The sequence below is a fragment of the Eschrichtius robustus genome, chromosome 4, assembly GCF_028021215.1.
Source record: "Eschrichtius robustus isolate mEscRob2 chromosome 4, mEscRob2.pri, whole genome shotgun sequence".
NCBI lineage: Eukaryota > Metazoa > Chordata > Mammalia > Artiodactyla > Eschrichtiidae > Eschrichtius > Eschrichtius robustus.
The window spans coordinates 135,239,881-135,264,824 of record NC_090827.1 but is presented as its reverse complement, the minus strand read 5'-3'; the positions used below and the strand labels follow the sequence as shown (position 1 = coordinate 135,264,824).

At 35.3% G+C, this 24,944-nt stretch overlaps 1 protein-coding gene across 5 annotated transcripts in view; it reads left to right on the top strand.

The window, feature by feature from the left end:
• Positions 1 to 8,823, top strand: part of ANKRD50 (ankyrin repeat domain containing 50) — a 44,113-nt gene extending 35,290 nt beyond the window's left edge. For 4 of the 5 annotated variants that reach the window (XM_068543411.1, XM_068543409.1, XM_068543410.1 and 1 more), the window contains 2 exons: positions 720 to 4,267; positions 5,807 to 8,823. In XM_068543411.1, the coding sequence (XP_068399512.1) occupies positions 720 to 4,264 (3,545 nt within the window). In that variant the 3' untranslated portion in view covers positions 4,265 to 4,267; positions 5,807 to 8,823. Of the gene's footprint in view, positions 1 to 719; positions 5,070 to 5,806 lie in introns of those variants that run through there. The other variant, XM_068543412.1, reaches the window with a different exon arrangement.
• The last annotated feature ends 16,121 nt before the right edge of the window (positions 8,824 to 24,944 follow it).

The following is a 24,944-nucleotide window of genomic DNA, read 5'->3' as shown; positions in this document are numbered from 1 at the left end:
AGTTTTGAATAGCTGTAACTAGTATGGTTTTAGGTTGGTTTGAAGTTTATTAAGTTGCTGTATTATCACAGTGCTGAAATTTTGTTAGCATAATTTGACCAAGTTGCATCTTCAGATTCAAGCTGTTTATTGACAATCTAAGATTTAATTATTTTAACTTGGTAACATGTAAAATAATGTAATTTAAAGGCAGTGACAGGTGATATTCTAACTATATGCAAATATTCAATTCCATAATTAAGACTAGTGTACCTTCAGTTATGTGGATAGAAATATGTAAATTTTTCACATGGAAAAGATCAGCTTACAAAAACAAACAAACCTTATTTATGTCTCCTGCAACTTTTTTTCCTAATCATTTGGGGGAATCAGAAAATCTTCCCGATGTGCTTGGCTATGCATGTAAGATGTCTAATGCTCAGTTTAGTATCTCTTATCATGGAAGTTGAGAGGAGCACTGTAGCCACTAAACGAATAAGAAATAGTTCCATTTGTGGATAGGAAAATGAAATCACTTATCTGCCATCAGTGTGTTTTTCCAGAAGGAAAAGAAAACTGATTCATATACTTCTAGATATCTATTGACTGGTTTATTAGTGTTAATTGACTTATTATTGATTTATTTGCTTCTCAGTTTGTCACATGTTGAAGACATTCTCTTTGAATATATGGCAACTTTGATAATCATTTTCAATTGACATCTACTTTTTTGTCCTTAGGTTTTCGAAAAATAAGTTTAGATGACCTTCGGAAGGCATATATTGTTAAGGACGTTCAGCAGTACATTCTTCATCGCTTAGATCAAGAAGAAGCTTTGCGACAACACCTCACAAAAGAAACTGCAGAGATGTTAAATCAACTGCACATTAAGAGCAGCGGATGCTTTCTTTATCTAGAACGAGTTCTCGATGGAGTTGTAGAAAATTTTATTATGTTAAGAGAGATTCGTGACATCCCAGGAACTCTAAATGGTCTGTATCTCTGGCTCTGTCAGAGACTTTTCGTAAGAAAACAGTTTGCAAAGGTTCAGCCTATTTTGAATGTGATTCTTGCAGCCTGCCGACCTCTGACCATAACGGAATTATATCATGCAGTATGGACCAAAAGTATGTCATTAAGCTTGGAAGACTTTCAGCGCAAGTTAGATGTCCTCTCCAAACTTCTTGTTGATGGACTAGGAGATACTAAAATACTGTTTCACTATAGTTTTGCAGAGTGGCTTCTGGATGTGAAACACTGCACTCAGAAGTATTTATGCAATGCAGCAGAAGGACACCGAATGTTGGCTATGAGTTATACCTGTCAAGCCAAGAATTTAACACCATTGGAAGCACAAGAATTTGCGTTGCACTTAATTAATTCAAACTTACAGTTAGAGACAGCTGAGTTAGCTCTGTGGATGATATGGAATGGTACACCTGTCAGAGACTCCCTGTCTACACTAATACCCAAGGAGCAAGAAGTGCTACAGCTGTTGGTGAAAGCTGGTGCTCACGTCAGCAGTGAAGATGATCGCACGTCATGCATAGTCCGACAAGCCTTAGAAAGAGAGGATTCCATTCGGACATTATTAGATAATGGAGCATCAGTAAATCAGTGTGATTCAAATGGGAGAACATTACTGGCTAATGCTGCTTACAGTGGCAACCTTGATGTAGTGAATTTACTCGTCTCTAGGGGAGCAGATTTAGAGATAGAAGATGCTCATGGGCACACACCACTTACCCTAGCTGCTAGACAAGGACATACCAAGGTGGTTAATTGTTTGATTGGTTGTGGAGCAAATATTAATCATACTGATCAGGATGGCTGGACAGCATTAAGATCTGCTGCTTGGGGTGGTCATACTGAGGTCGTTTCTGCACTACTTTATGCTGGCGTCAAAGTGGATTGTGCAGATGCTGATAGCCGAACAGCTTTGAGAGCAGCAGCCTGGGGAGGACATGAGGATATTGTACTGAACTTGCTACAACATGGTGCTGAAGTCAACAAAGCTGATAATGAAGGTCGAACTGCTTTGATAGCAGCAGCCTACATGGGACATAGAGAGATTGTGGAACACCTACTGGACCACGGAGCAGAAGTGAATCACGAGGATGTCGATGGCAGGACTGCACTCTCTGTGGCTGCACTTTGTGTTCCTGCAAGTAAAGGACATGCATCGGTTGTTAGCCTTTTAATCGATCGAGGTGCTGAAGTGGATCATTGTGATAAAGATGGCATGACTCCACTGCTGGTGGCTGCCTATGAAGGACACGTTGATGTGGTTGACTTGCTTCTAGAGGGGGGAGCAGATGTCGACCACACAGATAACAATGGTCGTACACCCCTGTTAGCAGCAGCTTCTATGGGTCATGCTTCGGTTGTAAACACACTTCTGTTTTGGGGTGCAGCTGTGGACAGCATTGACAGTGAAGGGAGGACAGTCCTCAGCATAGCTTCAGCCCAAGGAAATGTTGAAGTAGTACGTACTCTACTGGATAGGGGGTTAGATGAAAATCACAGGGATGATGCTGGATGGACACCTTTGCACATGGCAGCTTTTGAAGGTCACAGATTAATATGTGAAGCACTTATTGAACAAGGTGCTAGAACAAATGAAATCGATAATGATGGGCGGATACCTTTCATATTAGCTTCGCAAGAGGGTCATTATGATTGTGTTCAAGTATTATTGGAAAACAAATCCAACATTGATCACAGAGGTTATGATGGAAGAAATGCACTGCGGGTTGCTGCATTAGAAGGACACAGGGACATTGTTGAATTACTTTTTAGCCATGGAGCTGATGTGAACTACAAAGATGCTGATGGTAGGCCTACACTTTATATTTTGGCCTTAGAAAACCAACTTACAATGGCTGAATATTTTTTAGAAAATGGTGCAAATGTAGAAGCAAGTGATGCTGAAGGAAGGACAGCACTTCATGTTTCCTGCTGGCAAGGCCATTTGGAAATGGTGCAGGTTCTGATCACCTACCATGCTGACGTCAACGCTGCAGACAATGAAAAGCGCTCTGCTCTGCAGTCTGCAGCCTGGCAGGGCCATGTAAAAGTGGTGCAGCTTCTGATCGAGCATGGCGCCATGGTGGACCATACCTGTAATCAAGGTGCAACTGCGCTCTGCATTGCGGCCCAGGAAGGGCACATTGATGTTGTGCAGGTTTTATTAGAGCACGGTGCTGATCCAAACCATGCTGATCAATTTGGACGCACTGCTATGCGTGTTGCAGCCAAAAATGGACATTCTCAAATAATTAAATTATTAGAAAAATATGGTGCATCCAGTTTGAATGGCTGTTCTCCATCCCCTGTCCACACAATGGAGCAAAAGCCTCTACAGTCAGTGTCTTCAAAAATGCAGTCATTAACAATTAAATCAAATAGCTCTGGCAGTACTGGTGGAGGGGACGTGCAGCCTTCGCTGCGCGGGTTACCGAATGGGCCAGCTCACGCATTCAGTTCTCCTTCAGAATCGCCAGACTCGACAGTTGATCGGCAGAAGTCGTCATTGTCAAATAATTCCCTGAAAAGCTCAAAAAATTCATCTTTGAGAACTACTTCATCTACAGCAACGGCCCAAACAGTGCCAATTGACAGCTTTCACAGCTTGTCATTTACAGAACAAATTCAGCAGCATTCGTTGCCGCGCAGTAGAAGTCGACAGTCAATTGTTTCCCCGTCTTCCACAACACAGTCCTTGGGACAGAGCCATCATTCACCGAGCAGTGAGTTTGAGTGGAGTCAAGTAAAGCCCAGTTTGAAGTCAACTAAAACAAATAAAGGGGGGAAATCAGAAAATGCCAGCAAATCTGGGTCAGCTGGGAAAAAAGCTAAACAAAATAATTCTTCACAGCCAAAGGTTCTAGAATATGAAATGACTCAGTTTGATAAAAGAGGACCTACAGCCAAATCTGGGACTAGTGCACCATCTAAACAGATGCCAGCAGAATCGCAGTGCAAAATTATACCTTCAGCTCAGCAAGAAATCGGTCGATCGCAACAGCAGTTTCTTATTCACCAACAAAGTGGGGAACAGAAGAAGAGAAACGGAATAATGACAAATCCAAATTATCATCTTCAGAGCAACCAGGTTTTTCTTGGTAGGGTTTCAGTCCCACGAACAGTACAGGATAGAGGGCATCAGGAAGTGCTGGAAGGATATCCTTCCTCGGAGACGGAATTAAGCCTTAAACAAGCCCTGAAGCTTCAGATTGAGGGTTCTGACCCAAGCTTCAACTATAAAAAGGAAACACCATTATAAAAGGTAACATTTCATCAACATAAAGAATAAATGTCCAAAGTGTAGTTCCCTCTACTTAGAATACTCTTCCCTAATCCACACGGCCAGTTCCCCCACCTCATCACTATTCCTGTCGTCTTCTCAGCAAGAACCTCCCTCATCACTCTTTGGAATTTGAATTCTCCCACCTCCAGCACTCCCTTTCCCCCTTTCCTGCTTTACATTAGACACAGTACTTACTATTTAACATGCTTTATATATTTTATTTATTATTATGTTTATTATTTGTCTCCTCTCTACTGAAATGTAAGCTTTGTGAGAGCAGGGATTTTTATCTCTTTTGTTCACCACTGTATTCCAGGTACTTGGAATACTGCTTGGACCTATAGTAGTTTCTCAGTAGAAATGTGTTGAGTAAGTGAATGAATGAATGAGTGGGTGAATGAATATGCTATTTATGGATCTCAGATTAAGAATTCCTTCCTATACAGTCATTTCCCCTCTTAAAAGTTCTCTGATGGTAACAGAGGCAGGGGCTATTTCAGTAATATTCCCTTTTGGGTTTGAATAAGGTAGTGTATATAGTGCTTAGTAGGTAGTTAGTGAATGTTAATTTCCTTCCTTTTTCCACCCTGGAAGAAGTAAAAGATTTAATCAGGAAAGGTAATTTTTATTATGACAAATCTCATAAGAATCTTGCAAGTAAAATTTACACATATCAAGAATAGGTGTGGAAAGATGATAAATGGATGTATTGGCAAGAGGGTATTTAGGACCCAGTGTATTTAGACGTAAGAATTAAATGTTAAAACCTCAAAATAAAGTTATATTTATTAAATAAAAACATTTTTTTCCTCCTTTTCACTACAGTGGATGCTACAGTAATTACATAGGGGAAGTTAATGGGAAAACAGATGCATAATTTTATATTATGGATACTTTTTCGGAAATACATTTCTCATATTCGAGATAAATTCAGATTTCACTAGGAATTTTTGCTAACTTATACTACAAGTATATTTATCCCACTTTGCTTAATCATTTTTCATCCTCTAACAAAATTGTACTCTTTTCTTTAACAAACTTGAAATCTTTCTTTTGCTTTTTTGTCTTTGGAGATATAGTTTTAGGGATGTTTTAGGTAAAACATTATTATAAATACATTTCCTATACCTTCTAATAATAAACACCCTTCACTGTGAACCTGCAGACGACTAGTCAAATCTCATTCAACAATAATTTGTCTAAAAGTAGTTGATACATTCTCCAATGTGATTTATTTTAAAAATATTTAGTTCTGATGGTACAGCCCTCCAACTCATTCTATCTTTTGTAAAGGTTAAGTGTAGATATATATTATACAGTAAAACATATGAATTAAGGTAAACACTTTGTGGAATCTTTAAAAGTGATTTATACGTTAAATAATGAATCTCTAAAAGGTCTACTTTTGTGCTTTACATAGTAAATATACGTATATATTCTTTTGTAGGGTTTTAAAACGATGTAGTTAGATAATAAGTATAATATAGAAATTAATTTTTTTTTTAACTTTTGCATTAGTTTCCTATTCTGTGAAACAGAAGACATTGTGATTGGAGTGACTCTTCAGCTACTGGATGAAAACATAAAATGCCTGTTGATTTGCTGAAAAAAAAAAAAAATGAAGAATGTGATATCTGCAGTACAGTTACCTTAAATACTGTAATGTGCCTAAATAGTAAGGCTGCCTTCTCAGTGTAACCCTCTGTACTTAAAAAAATCTCATTTTGTGTGCTTTGTATTCACTACCCAAGCGTAAGCACTTTTTTTTTTTTAAATGCAGATACATACTGCAGTTCCCTGATAAAAGCTGAAAAAGATTTTGAGTAAAGTATTTTAAGTTAAGATTTGATAAATGTGCATGTGCCATGATCAAATATATATGAAAAGGCAGTGTTCTTTGTATTTATTTTTTTCTTTCTGTGGCAAACAAAACTTAAGCATACTGTTTCAGTTGTATTTGCCTTGTTGTAGTGTATGGCTTGTTTCCTGTATCCTTAAAAATGTCACTCAATAAAATAAATCATGCAACTATTTTACGTTCACTACACCTTCAGCACTGGTTAAAAATGTGTTTCTATTTAATGCCACATCGAGGTGAAAAAATAGTTTCATGAAAGCTTTTTAAAATGTCTAGTATTTTAGGGATCTGCTCCAAGTAGTTTATATTTGGATTTCCCGGTAGAATCCTCCTAATCTTTGGCTAAAGGTGTCAAAAAAAAAAAAGAAAAAAGCGAAAGAAAAGAAAAAAGAAAGAAAAGAAAACACACACACAGACTATAGGCAGAATAAAGTTCTGCTTCATTCACTGGGATGCAGTTTCACCTTCCACTCACTTGTCATTCCACCTTCAAGAAGACAGATGATCATTCCTGAGGCATGAAAATTCTCAGGGACAGAGCCAGGCCTCAGTGGCATGTGTGTAGAGGGAGATGCACCTGTCTATCTGAGGGTAGATTTTTGATCCCTGAACAATTCATTGACTACCCTTCTCTCTTCCATCCAGTTAAATAAAATATCTATCACTGTAAATTGTGATGCTAGCTTCTCTCTCAGTTGTTTCTATTTTGTAAGTCACTGCATGACCAAAATAGCCCCCACTCAGAATCAATTGGATCAATTTTAGTGATTAGTTGGATGAATATTCTTCATGAATATAACACATGTTTTCCTTCACTGATGACACCACTAACCTATCGGCCATAGCACAGGTGTATTTTTTTTTTTTTTTTACCGCTATTTGATAAATGGTAGTGATGGATTTGCACTTTTCTGTCCACATACTCTTTCCTGTTTTTCTCTTTGGACAATCGCTTCCAGGATGATGGATGCCAGGGTTAAGGGTGAAGTCTGTAACCAAGGAAAACAAAGTTGACCACTCAAATGAGCATGTGACCCAGAGCTTTAGCCTCCTGGGTGGACTCTAAACCAGTTGAGCTAGCTTAGTGGGTTGTGTGCATGTCTGGAAAGATTAAAATTTATTGTTTAGAAACCAAGGTTGTAGGTTTGATCTTTGAAAAAGCCCTGGGATCTTACAAAACCCGGAAATTCTGTTCTTTCTATGTGCATAAGGAGGAATAAGGGAAGAGAATTTGGAGATTCAGCACAAAACCATTGCTACTACTGGAAAAAATCTTTAGAAAATGTCTTAGTAACTGAGGTCAGTAATGTCATCTTCATATATGAAGGACATATACATGATACATTGTTCACAGAAATAGAAATGTATAATTGGTTGTGATAAATGTTTCACTTGATCTTCCTATAAGGCTTTTGTTTTTGCTTCTGTTTTTTAAAGTCAGCAAAACTCATGCGTTTATGTCATCAGTAAGTCATAATCAAGAATAGGAGATAAGTTCAATTAATATTAAGGTGACAGGGCAATATTGATTACTCGAATGTGAATGTTTCAAGTATTGAATTTTTGTCCCTATGGGACATTGATTAAATACACTTAATAGGACTCTTGCAAAGTAGCCTTAAAAGTGTTAATGATTCTGTTAATAAATATGAACACATCCTATTATTATAACCAACTTTACTCATATCTCAAATACAGTACATTGACGTAATTTTAGAAGATGAAGCTCCAATTTCTTATTAGGTATATTTTTCTTTAGAAAGAGAACCCTGAAAGCTGCCAGTTTTTCTAGTAAACCTTGAATTATTGGAATTGTATTTATTTAATTTTATTGTTTTTACAAAAATGCACCTTGTGGCCAAAGGGCAAAGATATGACTCATTACATAAGGGATTTATGTTTTCTGAAGAGCTAAATGTTTTCATATCCATACTATATACACTTGAAACAGTTGGTAGGAAGAGAACCTGTTGGAAAAATACGGTTTTCAAAAGTAAATATTCCTCTGGATGTTTTTATATTAATTAAGTTTTGGAATAGAACAGCAATGGCTTTCAGTTAGAATAAGGATGAAAAGGGGGCTGAAGATGCCCTGCTTTGCTTGTTTGTTTCTGTGGGGATTTATTTAATACCATGACCGACAATAGCTTCTGCTTCATTAAGAGAGTAAAAATAGTCCCACAAATATAAAACTCCTAAATAGCTATTTTTAAAATAAAAAATGTTTAAATTTTGTAAATCACCTGATGCCACAACACAACCATGATGCCATGTGCTTATAACAGTTTTATACCATTCCATGTGTGCTCCTTCCCTAACAGTCATGAGTTGATAATAAAGGAAGTGATAAAAAATACAGCAATGAAAAATAAAATCTCCATGTTTGTAGGAAAGGTTTTGGAAGGAAAATTGACCAGAACTCAGTATGTCCTGCAAAGTACAACTAGTTATGTTATGTCCTTCACCCTCACCCCCATGCCTACTGGGATCCTCACCAATAATAGTTCACTGATTAAAAAAACAGGAGTAAGTACTTTTTCCAATGTTGTTTGCCTATGCAAATGTTTGTTTTACTTTAACGTCCTCCACTTACACTTCTCAGCAAATGTAGTTTCAGACAAATGCTTTTTCTTTTTTTCATTTTTCCCTTGGTTTGGGGTATGTAAATAGCCTAAAATGTACATTGAATTTCACATTGTAAAAGTTTTATTTTATTCCTTGTATTATATTAAGCAAAAATCCCTATGTATATGAAAGTGCATAATAAATATATTTGCTTTACAGAGGATATCTTGTTTTAATTTTATCCTTGAACCAATAGAACATCCATGAACGTGCTTGCAGTAAAAACAACTGCTAGTTGTTTTAAGTTAACTTCTTTTAAGTACATACTGAGCAAATGAATTTTGGAAACGTTTCACAAAGAAAGAAATGAGATATAAAACCTTTCAAAGGAAGGTAGAAAAACAAAAAGATCTAGCCTTAGTATCTTCCTAAAGTTTCTATAAGGACTTAATATTCTCCCCCCACCCCCAAAAACATACTGTATCTCACCATGTCAGGTTTCCTGCCTCTGAAATTGCAGTAATCCAATAAATTGTGCGCATGTGTGTGTGCTCCTTGATCCTCAGAATATCATGGGCATCTTAAATTTGATATTTTGCGGTTTTATTGCAAACAATGGTCATTCATTTTCTAAATAATTTTCTATGTATGCTTCACTCAGTAAACTTAAGTCACTTCTTCAAGACCTTCTGCTTCTTCCACCAGAACACAGTATTGTGTGTGTGTGTGTGTGTGTCTGTACTCCATAGAGGTTTCTAAAAGGGCCAACAAGGCATGTTCTGTTAGGTAATTTTACAATAAATACAGGGTTCTATAGTCATTACCTCACATTCTTTATAAATTGTTGGAATAATAAAAGTCTTACTCTAAAAATTTTTAATAATTTTTTTTTAAAACACAAATGGGTGATGTACATAGAAGAATTTTAAAACAGACTAGTTGACTAAATAAACTTACATGGAATTTTCTAGCTGGTGGTCCAAGGAAATACACTGGGAACTTGGCAATGACTAATGTTTTCACTCCTTTGGCCTAACAGTTGGAGGGAATCCAACTAATAGTAGTGAGATACATATCAAAGGCATAGATTCCTGAATTTCTGGGAAAATTTTATTCAACATGCAAATATATGCACTAATCTCATCTTTAAGATAGGGTCTCTGCTTGCTTGTCTTGTTAATATAGTAAAATTAGAATTATCCAATATTAAAATGGAGTCATTTGAAATTTACTGCATATTTAGATTTCTACTCTTAAATACACACTGTCATTACCACACTGGCAAAATTTAGCTACATTCTAATGACCGTATTCTTAGAAGAATATATTTTTAATGTTTAGAAAAAGCTCCTGTGTACATCTAGCTTTCTACTTATTCTTGTTCTAAATTGATACAAAGGTATGTCCCAAAAGAACTGATGCTGCAATTTTAATGAGTGTCTGTTCCTCCTATTTTGTTTGTAAACTTAGGTTGAAATATAACATACACAGGAAGAAACACAAATCCTAAGTTCCTGTCCTATACATTTTTATAAAGTGAACATACCTGTTTAACCATCGCCCTGATCAAGAGGTAGGCTGTAATCATACTCTCAGAAACCTCCCTTGCCACTTCCTAGACATTACCCCCAACAAAGAAAACCACTATTCTGCCTTTCTTCATGATAGATTAGTATTGACTATTTATTTGAGCTTCATAGAAATGGAATCAAACAATATGTCCTTTTTGTGCTATTTTCTTTCCCTTAATGTTATGTTTCTAAAATTATCCACACTATGTGTAACAGTGGTGTACCCCTTTTCGTTGCTATAGTATTGTTTGTCTTTTAAAACTGTTGTATAATATTGCATTGTGTGAATTGACCATACTTTCAAAAATCCATTTTACTACTAATGGGTATTTGGATTGTTTTGGTTTTGGGCTCTTGGAAATTCTGCAGGCAGTTACATTTTTGTGCATATTTTTGGTGTCCATATGTATACATTTCTTTTTCATGATGAGTGAAATTCCTGCATCTTATGGTATGTGTATGGCTAGCTTTAATAATGTCAAACAATTTTCCAAAGTGATTGTATCAATTTCTACACACATCAGCCATACACACTAGTCTCTTATTGCTCTACATCCTTGTCAATACTTGGTATTGTTTAATTTTCTTCTTTTTTCTTTTCTCTTTTTTTTGTCATTCTGTTTGATTGTATTCTAGTATTGCATTTGAGGTTTGAATTTGCATTTCCCAGATGACTAAAGAAATTAGACGTTTTACATATGATTTTTGTCTATTCGTATATGCTGACTTGTGAAGAAATTTGCCCCTTTTCCCCCTTGGGTTTCTTGGTTCTTAGAAATTCTTTTATGTTTTGGATATAAATCCTTGTTATAATATATACAATGCAGATATCTTCTCTGATTCTGTGCTTTGCCCTTTCACTCTCATAATGGCATGTTTTTAATAGAGGTTCTTATTTAATACTTTTTAGAAGTTATGCTTTTTTGTGTCCTATTGTATAAATATTTGCCTGGCCCAAGGTCATGATGATAGTCTCCTATGTTTTCTTCTAATAGGTTTTTGTTTTACCTTGATGAATTATCAAATTAATCCAGCATTATCTATTTCTCATTGTATTTTAGTATCATTTTGTCATAAATCAGGTATTCTTATAAGGGTGGATCTTTTTTGTCCATCCTTGAGCCAATATCAGACACACTTAATTACTGTGGCTTTAGAAGTTTTAATATCTAGTAGTGTGAATCCTCCCACTCTTTTCTTCTAGATTGCCATGGCTCTTCTTAGCACTGTTTTGCGTTTCCATAGAACTTTTAAAATCAGCTTCTCAGTTGTCATTTCAAAAAGAAACTTGCCAAGAGATTTTGACTGAGATTGCATTGAATCTGCAGATCAATTTGGAGCTGGGTGAATTGATCTGTTTATACATTTAGTCTACCAGTCAATGAACTTGTGTATCTTTCATTATTTTCAGTAATGTCTCTTAGTTTTCTGTGTAGACGTATGTGCATCTATTAGATGTATTCCTAGATAATTTGTTGCTCATTGATGCTGTTGTAAATGGTATTTTTATTTCATTTTCTATTTGTTATATATAGAAATCGTTTCAGTATATTGATCATGTATTCATAAGTCTTGCTGAATTTTTTAATGTGAGGTATAACTTACATACAATAAAATTCATCCTTTTTAAGGATAGTTTGATGAGTTTTGAGAAATGTATACAATATCAACACCACCACAATTGAGATATAGAATATTTCCATCACTTCATAAAGTTCCTTTGTACATGCCCTTTGGAAATCAATTCTCTCTTCTCACCCCCAGCCTCTGACAACCACTGGTCTGATTTCTTAATAGTTTTGCCTTTTTAGAAATATCTTATTTGCATTTAGATATTTGTGTCAACATATGATTTCATTTGTCTTGGGTAAATATCTAGGAGTGGGATTGCTGAGTTGCAAGGTACGTATACCTTCACATTTATAAGAAATTAATGAAACCCTTTACAAGGTGGCTCTACCATTTTGCATTCTCGCCAACAGTGGATGAGATTTCCAGTGTCTCCACATTTTCACCCACACTTGGAATTGTCAGTCTTTTTAATTGAAATTGTCATTGAGATGACTGTAGCCTCACATGCGGCTGTAAGAAACAATAGATACCCTATGTACCCTTTCTCTAATTTCCTCACATGGTAGCATCTGGGGAAACTATAGAACAATATCACAGGCAAGATATTATCATTGATAAGATCCACCAATCTTATTCCAATTTCCGTTTTACATGTTCTCATCTGTGCGCGCTTGCACGCGCACATGCACACATTATTTCCGTTCAGTTTTATCATTTGTGTATGTTCCTATATCCAACACAACAGTCAAAATACAAAACAGTTCCGTGCCTACAAGGATCCCTTGTGTTGCTTTCATAACTACACTCACCTGCTTCCTATCCAGCCCCTCCATTCTTAATTCCTGGCAACCACTAATCCAGTCTCCATTTTCATAATTTTATTATTTCAAAATTGTTAAATAAATAGAATCATAGCGTACGTAATGTTTTTGGCTTGGCTTCTCACTCAGCAGAGTTCCCTTGAGGTTTATCTAAGTTGCGTGTGTCAGTAGTTGTTTTTCTTTCCACTGCTGAATATTTCATGGTGTGTACATGCCACAGTTTATTTGACGATTCACCCATTGATGGGCATGTGGACTGTTTCCAGTTTTGAGCTGTTATGAATAAAGCTGCTATCAATATCTGTGTACAGATTTTTTTTGTGAATATAAGGTTTCATTTCTCTAGAATAAATGCCCAGACTTCAACTGCTGAGTCACATGGTAATTGCATGTTTAATTTTATAAGAAACAGCCACACTTTTCCAGAGTAACTATATCATTTTACATTTTCATCAGCAATGTGTGAGTGCACCAATTTCCTCACATCCTTGCCAGAATTCGTTGTCACTGTTTTTTATTTCAGCCATTCCGATAAATATATAGTAGTAGCTCATGTTTCAAGTTGAATTTCTCTAATGACTAATGATGTGGAACATCTCTTCATGTGTCTGTTTGCCATCTATATATTCTGTTCAGTGAAATGTTTGCGTTGTTTGCCTATTTTCCAATTGGATTTTTTTGGGTTTTTTAATGTAGAGTTTTTAGAGTTTTTTATTTGTTCTAGATACTAATCCTTTGTCAGATACATGGTTTGCAATATTTTCTCACAGTCAGTAGCTTGTCTTCATTTTTTTCATATACTCTTTTACAGAGCAAAAGTTTTAAATTTTGGTGCCCTCCAATTTATCAAATTTTTTAAATTATGGATTGTGCTTTTCCTGTCAAATCTAAGAACTCTTTTCTTAGCCCTAGACCCCGAAGACTTTTGTCCTTTTATTCTAAATGTTTTACAGTTTTTACATTTTACATTTAGGTTTAGGTTGAGTTCATTTTTCTTCTTGGCTATGAAAGTCCAATTACTTCAGCAACTTTTGTTGAAAAGTTTATTCTTCCTTCACCGATTTGCTTTGGCACCTTTGTCAAAAATCAGTTCAGCATCTTTGTGTGGGTCTATTTCTGGGTTCTCTATTCTGTTCTTTTGATCTGTGTGTCTCTTACTCTGCCAATAATACTGCTCTATCTTGATTGCAGTAGATATATAGTAAGCCTTAATATAAAGTATCATGATTCCTCCCACATTACTTTTTTCAGATTTTCTAGGGCCTGTGTCTCTCAGTGGAAATTTTAGCTAGTCTAGAGCTAAGTAAATTTATTTAGATCTTTGATTTCTTTCATCAGCTTTTGTAATTTTTCATTTACAGATCCTGTAAATGTTTGGTTAAGTATATATCTAAGTAATTCATGTTCTTTGAAGCAATTACAGATTGAGCTTTTAATTTCAGTTTACACATGTTCTTTGTCAGTGTACTAACTTTTATGGGTAATCTTGCAGAATTCACTCGTTTTTATTTAAGTGAATTTAACAAGGTCAGTACACAAACACAAAAATATTATTTATACTAGCAACAAACAATTGGAAAAAGAAATTTTAAAAATACTATGTACAAAAGCATCAGAAAAAAATTGAAATACTTAGGGATAAATTTAACAAAATATGTGCAACAAATATACACTGAAAACTACAAAACATTGCTGAGAGAAATAGAGTGATATATTGTCTTCATGAATCAGAGAACTCAATATTCATAAGAAGTGCATTCTCCCCAAATTATCTATAGATTCAGTGAAATAACAATCAAGGTCCCAGCAGTGTATTTGTGTGGATATTAACAAAATGATTTGAAAATTTGCATGGAAATGCAAAGGACTTAGGGTAGTCAAAATATCGTTGAAAAAAGAAAAAAATTGGATTTACTGTAAAAGTAATCAAGATAGTATGGTATTGGCAATAATGATAGAGATAGATCAATGGAACAGAAATGAGTTAATGAACAGATCTACACATATTTGTTCCATTGACTTTCAACAAAATGCCAAAGTAATTCAATAGTGAAAGGATAGTATTTTCATCAAATGAACATTTGTGTCTAAAATAAAGAACTTGTACTACACAATAATAAGAAAACCTAATTTCATCCTAGTTGAAAAAATGGGCAAAATATTCAAAGATACTACATTAAAGAAGATATACAGATGGCAAATAAACATGTGAAAAGAGGCTCAACATTAATCTGTAGGAGAAACCAATTTAAAATCACAATGAGATTTAACTATATATCCACAAGAATGGCTAAAATTTTTTAAAAGGCTGACAAAGAACTTCCTATTCCAATAAGGTGGAGCATAGTCATACCCATGTTTTACATATTCCTTATGGCTGCTCTCACACTATGAAAATATAGCTAAATAGTTGCAACAGAGATTGTGTGTATGACCCATTAAGCCAAAATTACTCACTATCTTTCCATTTACAGAAAAAAAATTTGCATTAGATTATTTATTTGAGATCTTCTTTCCAATATAATAATTTAATGCTACAGAATTTCCTCTAAGCACTGCTTTAACCACATTCTACAAATGGCATATTGTTTTTCTTTTGCATTCAGTCAAAAGTATCTTCTGATTACCCTGTGATTTCTTTCTCTTTTTGACCCAAGTGTATTTAGATATGTATTGTTTGCTTTCTAAATATTTGGGTATACTTTCAGATTTTTCTAGAAAGATACATTTTGATTATTCATTCTTGGCTATTCCATTGGCATTAGAGAACATACTTTTTATGACTTCAATCTTTTTACATTTGTTGAGGTTGTTCCATGGCCCAGAATACACCTATCTTAGTAATGTTTCATGTATGTACAGTTGAAAAAAACACTTATGCTGTTGTTGGATGAAACGTTATATATATGTCAATTATGTCAAGTTGGTTAAGTATTGTTCAGCTCTTACTTTTTCTTGTTTACTTGTTCTATCGATGAATGAACAAGGAGTACTAAAATCTTTAATTATAATTGCAGATTTGTCTTTCTCGTTTCAGATCTTTCAGATTTTGTTTATGAATTTAGAACCATTGTGCCCTCTTGATGAATTGACCCCTTTATCCTTATTCAATGTACCCCTTTATCCTTGGCAAAATTCCTTATTCTGAAGTCTCTTTTGTCTGATATTAATGCAGCCATTACAACTTTCTTCGAAGTCTTTTTTCCTAGTATATTCTTCCATCCTTTTACTTTCTGCTTTTTTTTATTGGAGTATAATTGCTTTACAATGTTGTGTTAGTTTCTGCTGTACAATGAAGTGAATCAGCTATATGTATACATATATCCCCTCCCTCTTGGATCTCTCCCACCATCCCACCCCTCTAGGTCATCACAGAGCACCAAACTGAGCTCCCTCTGCTATACAGCAGGGTCCCACTAGCTATCTATTTTACACATGGTAGGGTATATATGTCAATCCTAATCTCCTTTACTTTTAACCTATTTATTTCTTTATATTTGAAGTGGGTTTCTTATACATGGTATGTAGTTGGTCCTTGCTTCTTTTTATCCAATTAACAATCTGTCTTCTGATTGGAATATTTGACCATTTCCATTTAATATAGCTAATATGACTGAGTTTGTCTACTGTCTTGCTACTTGTTTTATGTTTGTCTCCTTTGTTCTTCGTTCCTTTATTCTCTGTTTTCCGGTTTTATTTTGGACTATTATTTTATGGTTCCATGTTATTCCAACTATTAGCTATTATTTATAGCTCTTAATTAATTTTGTTTTTTAATGATTGCTCTAGGGTCTACTGTATACATCATTAACTTATCACTGTGTTCCTTCAGATAAGATTACACTTTACATATAGTTTAACAACCTTATAATAATATGTTTCGATTTTCTCTTTCCCACACTTTGCGTTATTGTTATCATATATTTTATATCTACACATGACTTAAACCCCACAATGTATTCTTACTATTTTTGCTCTAGACATTCAGCTATTTTTAAAGATTAAAAAAATCCCAAAACTTTATATTTACCCATTTTTTACCATTTCTAGCACTCTTTATGTTTTATTTTTTTTTCACATCTTTATTGGAGTATAAATGCTTTACAATGTTGTGTTAGTTTCTGCTGTGCAACAAAGTGAATCAGCTATACATATACATATGCCCCCATATCTGCCCCCCTTGGCCCTCTCTCCCACTCTCCCTATCCCATCCCTCTAGGTGGTCACAAATCATCGACTTGATCTCCTGGTGCTATGCAGCACCTTCCCACTAGCGATCTATTTTACATTTGGTAGTGTATATACGTACATGCCACTCTCTCACTTCTTCCCAGTTTCCCCTTCCCCCACATGCCCTCAAGTCCGTTCTCTATGTCTGCGTCTTTATTCCTGCCCTACTACTAGGTTCATCAGTACCGCTTTTTAAAATTCCATATATATGCATTAATATATGGTATTTGTTTTTCTCTTTCTGACTTACTTCACTCTGTATGACAGACTCTAGGTCCATCCACCTCACTACAAATAACTCAATTTCGATTCTTTTTATGGCTGAGCAATATTCCATTGTATATATGTGTCGCATCTCCTTTATCCATTCGTCTGTCGACGGACATTTAGGTTGCTTCCATGTCCTGGCTATTGTAAATAGAGCGGCAATGAACATTTTGGTACATGACTCTTTTTGAATTATGGTTTTTGCAGGGTATATGCCCAGTAGTGGGATTGCTGGGTCATATGGTACATCTATTTTTAGTTTTATAAGGAACCTCCATACTGTTCTCCATAGTGGCTGTATCAATTTACATTCCCACCAACAGTGCAGGAGTGTTCCCTTTTCTCCACACCCTGTCCAACATGTATTGTTTGTAGATTTTTTGATGATGGCCATTCTGACCAGTGTGATGTGATACCTCATCGTGGTTTTGATTTGCATTTCTCTAATGATTAGTGATGTTGAGCATCTTTTTATGTATTTGTTGGTCATCTGTATGTCTTCTTTGGAGAAATGTCTATTTAGGTCTTCTGCCCATTTTTGGATTGGGTTGTTTGTTTTTGTGATATGGAGCTGCATGTGGTGCTTGTATATTTTGGAGATTAAGCCTTTGTCTGTTGCTCCATTTGCAAATATTTTCTCCCATTCTGAGGGTTGTCTTTTCCACTTCTTTATGGTTTCCTTTGCTGTGCAAAAGCTTTTCAGTTTCATTAGGTCCCATTTGTTTATTTTTTGTTTTTATTTCCCTTGCTCTAGGAGGCGGGTCAAAAAGGACATTACTGTGATGTATGTCATAGAGTGTTCTGCCTATGTTTTCCTCTAAGAGTTTGATAGTGTCTGCCCTTACACTTAGGTCTTGAATCCATTTTGAGTTTATTTTTGTGTATGGTGTTAGAGTGTGTTCTAATTTCATTCTTTTACATGTAGCTGTCTAGTTTTCCCAGCACCACTTATTGAAGAGGCTGTCTTTTCTCCACTGTATATGCTTGCCTCCTTTATCAAAGATAAGGTGACCACATGTGCGTGGGTTTATCTCTGGGCTTTCTATCCTGTTCCATCAATCTATATTTCTGTTTTTGTGGCCAGTACCGTACTGTCTTGATTACTGCAGCTTTGTAGTGTAGTCTGAAGTCCGGGAGCCTGATTCCTCCAGCTCCGTTTTTCTTTTTTAAATTGCTTTGGCTATTTGGGGTCTTTTGTGTTTCCATACAAATTGTAAAATTTCTTGTTCTAGTTCTGTGAAAAATGCCATTGGTAATTTGATAGGGATTGCACTGAACCTGTAGATTGCTTTGGGTAGTATAGTCATTTTCACAATATTGATTCTTCCAATCCAGGAGCATGGTATATCTCTCCATCTGTTTATGTTATCTCTGATTTCTTTCATCAATATTTTATTGTTTTCTGAGTACAAGTCTTTTACCTCCCTAGGTAGGTTTATTCCTAGGTATTTTATTCTTTTTGTTGCAATGGTAAATGGGAATGTTTCCTTAATTTCTCTTTCTGATCTTTCGTTGTTAGTGTATAAGAATGCAAGAGATTTCTGTGCATTAATTTTGTATCCTGCAACCTTACCAAATTCATTCATTAGTTCTAGTAGTTTTCTGGTGGCATCTTTAGGATTTTCTATGTATAGTATCATGTTATCAGCAAACAGTGACAGTTTTACTTCTTCTTTTCCAATTTGTATTCCTTTTATTTCATTTTCTTCTCTGATTGCCATGGCTAGGACTTCCAAAACTATGTTGAATAATAGTGGCAAGAGTGGACATCCTTGTCTTGTTCCAGATCTTAGAGGAAATGCTTTCAGGTTTTCACCATTAGAATAATGTTTGCTGTGGGTTTGTCGTATATGGCTTTTAATTTGTTGAGGTAGGTTCCCTCTATGCCCACTTTCTGAAGAGTTTTTATCATAAATGGGTGTTGAATTTTGTCAAAAGCTTTTTCTGCATCTATTGAGATGATCATATGGTTTTTATTCTTCAATTTGTTAATATGGTGTATCACATTGTTTTGTGTATATTGAAGAATCCGTGCATCCCTGGGATAAATCCCACTTGATCATGGTCTATGATCCTTTTAATATGTTGCTGGATTCTGTTTGCTAGTATTTTGTTGAGGATTTTTGCGTCCATGTTCATCAGTGATATTGGTCTATAATTTTGTTTTTTTGTGATATCTTTGTCTGGTTTTGGTATCAGGGTGATGGTGGCCTCGTAGAATGAGTCTGGGAGTGTTCCTCCCTCTGCAGTTTTTCGGAAGAGTTTGAGAAGGGTAGGTGTTAGCTCTTCTCTAAATGTTTGATAGAATTCACCTGTGAATCCATTTGGTCCTGGACTTTTGTTTGTTGGAAGATTTTTAATTACAGTTTCAATTTCATTACCTGTGATTGGTCTGTTTATATTTTCTAATTATTCCTGGTTCAATCTGGGAAAGTTGTACCTTTCTAAGAATTTGTCCATTTCTTCCAGGTTGTCCATTTTATTGGCATAGAGTAGCTTGTAATAGTCTCTTAGGATGCTTTGTATTTCTGTGGTGTCAGTTGTAATCTCTCCTTTTTCATATGTAATTTTATTGATTTGAGTCCTCTCCCTTTTTTTCTTGATAAGTCTGGCTAAAGGTTTATCAATTTTGTTTATCTCCTCAAAGAACCAACTTTTAGTTTTATTGATCTTTGCTATTGTTTTCTTCATTCTATTTCATTTATTTCTGCTCTGATCTTTATGGTTTCTTTCCTTCTACTAACTTTAGGTTTTCTTTGTTCTTCTTTTTCTAGTTGCTTTAGGTGTAAGGTTAGATTGTTTATTTGAGATTTTTCTTGTTTCTTGAGGTGAGCTTGAATTGCTATGAACTTCCCTCTCAGAACTGCTTTTGCTCTGTCCCATAGGTTTTGGATCGTCGTGGTGCCGTTGTCATTTGTCTCTAGGTATTTTTTTATTTCTTCTTTGATTTCTTCAGTGATCTCTTGGTTATTTAGCAGCACACTGTTTAGCCTCCATGTATTTGTGTTTTTTAAGAAGAAGAGAAAAAGAAAGTGCCTGAGAAAATACTTGAAGAGATTATAGTCGAAAACGTGCCTATCATGAGAAAGGAAAGAGTCAGTCAAGTCCAGGAAGCACAGAGAGTCCCATACAGGATAAACCCAAAGAGAAACATGCTGAGACACATATTAATCAAACTATCAAAACGTAAATACAAAGAAAAATATTAAAAGCAGCAAGGGAAAAGCAACCATTTCTCTGTCTTTAGATCCAGTTTCCTAACTATTATCATCTCTCTCCTGATCAAGAAGTCCTTTAACAATTCTTATAGCCCATGTCTTGTGGCAATGATCTCTTTCACCTTTCATTTGTTTGAAAAGTTATTATTTCACTTTTATTTAATTTTTGAAAGGTATTTTTTCTGAGTAGATACAGCTGTGTGTTGATTTTGTTTTCCCTCAGTACTTTAAAGATGTTGCTCCATTGTCCTCTGGCTTCCAACGTTCCTAGTGGGGCAAACACTGTCATTCTGTGTTTGTATTTAACTCCTCCCCTGACCACCCTGCCCACTACTCCCCCCTGACAACCTCTGGCTGCCTTTAAGGTTATCTGTTTATGTATTATTTTTAGTATTTAAAGAGAATGTCTCTAAATGTGTTTTTCTTTCTTGTTACTCTGCTTGGAACTTTCGGAGCTTTTTGCATATATATGCTTTGTTTTCCTTCATTACTTTTGGAAAAATCTTGACTAGACCATCTTTAAATTTGTTCTGTCCCCTTTTTCTCTTCTTCTGAGGCTTCAATTCTATATACATAGTAGACTGTTTGATTTTGTCCCAGAGTTGGATCTTCTATTCTGTGGTTTTATTTTCACTAATTTGTTTTTATGTTTGTTTATAGTTTGGATAACTTCTACTGAACCATCCATCCTCAAGTTCAGTAACTCTCTCGTATGCAGTATACAGTCTGCTGATAATCCTGTTGAAAGAATTTTTCATTTCTAATTATCATGGTTTTTATTTCAGGAGAATCTTATAGGTTTTTATATATTAAAATATGAAATTTCAACTTGTAACTTGGCTTGAATACTTTATATTATCTATCCATTTAAGTTTCACAATAAAGGTAAGCATTAGCATCATCATCATTTTACATATGAGACATCCAAGGTTTGTACTGAGGTTTAAGTAATTTGCCCAAGAGCATAGAGTAGACGAGTCAAAAAGCTAGGAGTGAACCCCAGCAGTCTAGGGGTTCTAGGGTTTTTTTTTTTTTTTTTTTTTTTTAGATATGACTAATCACTGTGGCTATACTACCTTGCTGTAAATGAAAAGTAGCTCTATCTTTATGTATTATGAAATGCCCAAATACTAGGTCAAAGGATTCTCTAGACCTAAGGTTCTAACAATTACCAAACATACTTGATAAATGCATCATTATGGCAAATGGAATGTTGTATGTTTTCTCAGTGTATTAGGCTAAAATTTTTAATAAATAATTCTTTAATAACCTGCTTGCTGCAACCTATTTAAAATTTCCTAAAGATTCCATTCAGTCATCTGATTAGCTTTACTCCACACTCTGAACCTAATTTTAACCTCTATGAAAATACTCATATTTAAATCTGCTATTTAATAATGTACTATGTTAAAAACAATAACATAATTTGGGGGAGGAAATTTTAAAGAGTGTTTGTGGACTTATTCAAAATCCCATTAGTGATAATAGTGTTAGATATGTATCTAATATTAACAGATTCTTAGGTTTTGACTATTATCACCACTCTGAATCTTGAACTATTTCTTTTTAAATGTAAAGGTCAGCCACGGCCAGACATTATAAGAATTATCACATGGAAATGGCACAGCAAGAAATTCCTTATAATAAGGTGGACCACTGAATGTGGATGTGGCTTTCTCCAAGGCCAATATTGTGAAAGGTGAGTGTGTGGCTCTGAGCAGCACTGAGAGTGCAAACACACTACTCCCTGAAATCACATCAGTCATGCTTTTGTAGGAGGGAAAGGAGATGCTGGGAGTCATGTCTGTTCACATATTTGATTTGAGTACTTCCAGAACTGCTTATTTACTGATTTGGTAATAAATCTAAGTGGAAACAATGGTAAACAGATGACTCATCATTCTTGTCAGTCTTTTAACCACACCTAGCCTTTGTGATCTAGCCTAGTTCAATTGTTTAGGAATTGGAGCATAGTGGGTATTTGCGCATTACTTTGAATCTGAACATTTTCTCTTAAGAATTTGAGGATGAATTTTATATTAGACACATACAGCACCATTATTACATATGCCATTAATTTTATGTATCAACTGGGCTAGGCTATAGTGCCCAGATGTTTGGTCAAACACCAGTTTAGATGTTGCTGTGAAGATATTTTTTAAATGTGATTAACATTTAAATCAGTGGACTTTGAGTAAAGCAGATTACCCTTCATAATGTGGGTGGACCTCATTCAATCAGTTGAAGACTTTAAGAGAAAAAGACTGAGGTCCTCTGAGAAAGAAGAATTTCTGCCTCCAGATGCCTCTGGACTCAAGATGAAACATCAGTCTTTCCTGTTCTCTACCCTGCTGGCCTGATCTGCAGAATTCAAACCTGCCAGTCCCACAATCGTATAAGCCAATTTATTAAAATATCTCTGTATCTCTCTGTCTCTGTCTTTCTCTTATCATTCTGTTTCTCTAAAGTATCCTAATACAGTAAAATTTTTTAAAAGATGAATTCAAGAATATGATAAAGGAGATAAATTAGCCATAATAATTAAGAGAATTTCTCATACTAATATTACATTTTTATCAGAATTTCCAAGATAAAATAAGTTGAATTTTGTAATTTTCTTTACTTTGATTAACTATATATGAAGAAAAACCACAAGTTAGTTATATGTGCATGAATGTTCAACTCCATACATGGAGTTCAGAAAATAATACATGGTGCGCACAAAACATGCATTCAACATGAGGGTATATCCACATAGGTACAATAATGATAGATCAAACTCATACACCCACTCACACAAATCATTAACACTCAAGGAGATTCAAATCATTTTGAGAAACTGGCTGGTTTGTTCCAAGTAAGTGGAAAACTCAATTTCCTTTAGGGAAAACTTCTAATATGATACTACTACTTAGCAATAGTGTCAAACTTTTAAGGGATGTACAATAGAACGGTATGATATCATGGCCAAAGAAATGACCATTTTCAAGATATTTTTCAATAGAGTTTCAAGACTTTCCCATTGAAGTTTTTTTTTTTTTTCCCACATTCCTATAACTGTGAGGTAGATGGGTTTTCAACAAGAAGTGTGTGTTGTCACTAGTGTGGCTCCTGTTTGTGCTTCTCTGTGATTCTTAGTGGGGACAAGAACCAATGTATCCATGTGTCTTTCTAATATCTACATGTAAACCTCTTGTGTCTGAAAAAATGTTTTTTGTGAAGGTAGATGTTAAAATAAACCATGCGATTTTATGAGATTTGATGGTGATTTAATAACCTCATTAGCAGATTTCAGTAGGTAAAGAAACAACAAACACGAACACTCATATACATGCAAAAAAATTAAATTTGATATTTTAACTGTGATTAATTCTCATAGGGAAAGGCAATTTATGAATTTCTAAATACCTGCTAAAAAAACTCTCTGTGCAAATTCTAAAAACACTGTAAATTCAGTATATCCAAACCTAAAACCATCAACCTCCCCACCCAACCACCAGTCTCCTTCTTAACTGCTCTGTGAATAAGTGGAGTTTATCATTTTAAAGAAACTGAAATTGGATATTGTAGATGATGCTGTATGGGTGTGGCTTATAAAGGAAAGAGGACAGTGGAGTTCTCTCAGAGAGTCCTTACTGGTAGGAAAGGTTCCGGTCCTTCCTCAAGAAATTAGCCAAGGGATGTATTGTTACATGCTTGAAGTTAAAATAAAACGTTTTGTGACTAAAAATTTTAAATAATTAACCAAATATTTTGATTAGAAAACCAAATATCCATCCTGGTTGAATTAATAAGAGGGTTTCTATTTTATAATTCATTCTTCCAGGCACATAGGTTTAAAAGCCCTGCATTTTGTTTCCAATTTGTATGAATAGGTCTAAGATAGATCTGTATGTTATACTAGGCTTAGAAATTTCTGCATGCTAGTCTTTTCTCTTGAGCAATCATAATGCACATTATCATATTAAAGTCTCTGAGAGGTCCTTCAAGAAAAAATAAAATAATTTAACATCACAGAAACTAGTGTTTTTTCAAAAAATTTTGGTGATGGAGTGCCTAGCTCTGCACTTAAAAAAAAAAAAAAAAATCCTGTTAAAACATGGGTTAGCAAATACATCCCTGAGTCATCTCACTTCTCTTCACCGCTCACACCCAAGCAGTCGTTACCTATGGGCACTAACTCCACCGCATTTCTGACATTCCTAGTCTGTCCCCTGCCTGTTTCCACCATCTTTGTTTAGGGCCTCACCTACTCTCCTAGAACCCTCTCTGAAACCAGTGCTCCTCTCCTCTGTGCTGTGCCTTCTCAAACCTTGCAAACTGATGGCCCATTCATTCTCTTATAGCATGACTTGAGCCAGCCTGCCCTGCAGTCTGTCTCCTCTGCAGTCTGTCCTTCATGTGGCCACCAGTTATCTTTTCAGAACCTCACTCGGATTATGGTATACTCCTGCCTCTAAACCTTCAAAAGCTCTCATTTCTCAGAATGGCAGAGTTACTGCATGGTACAAGAAGCCCTTAACCGACTCTATCTTTCCAGTTGCTGCTTCATCC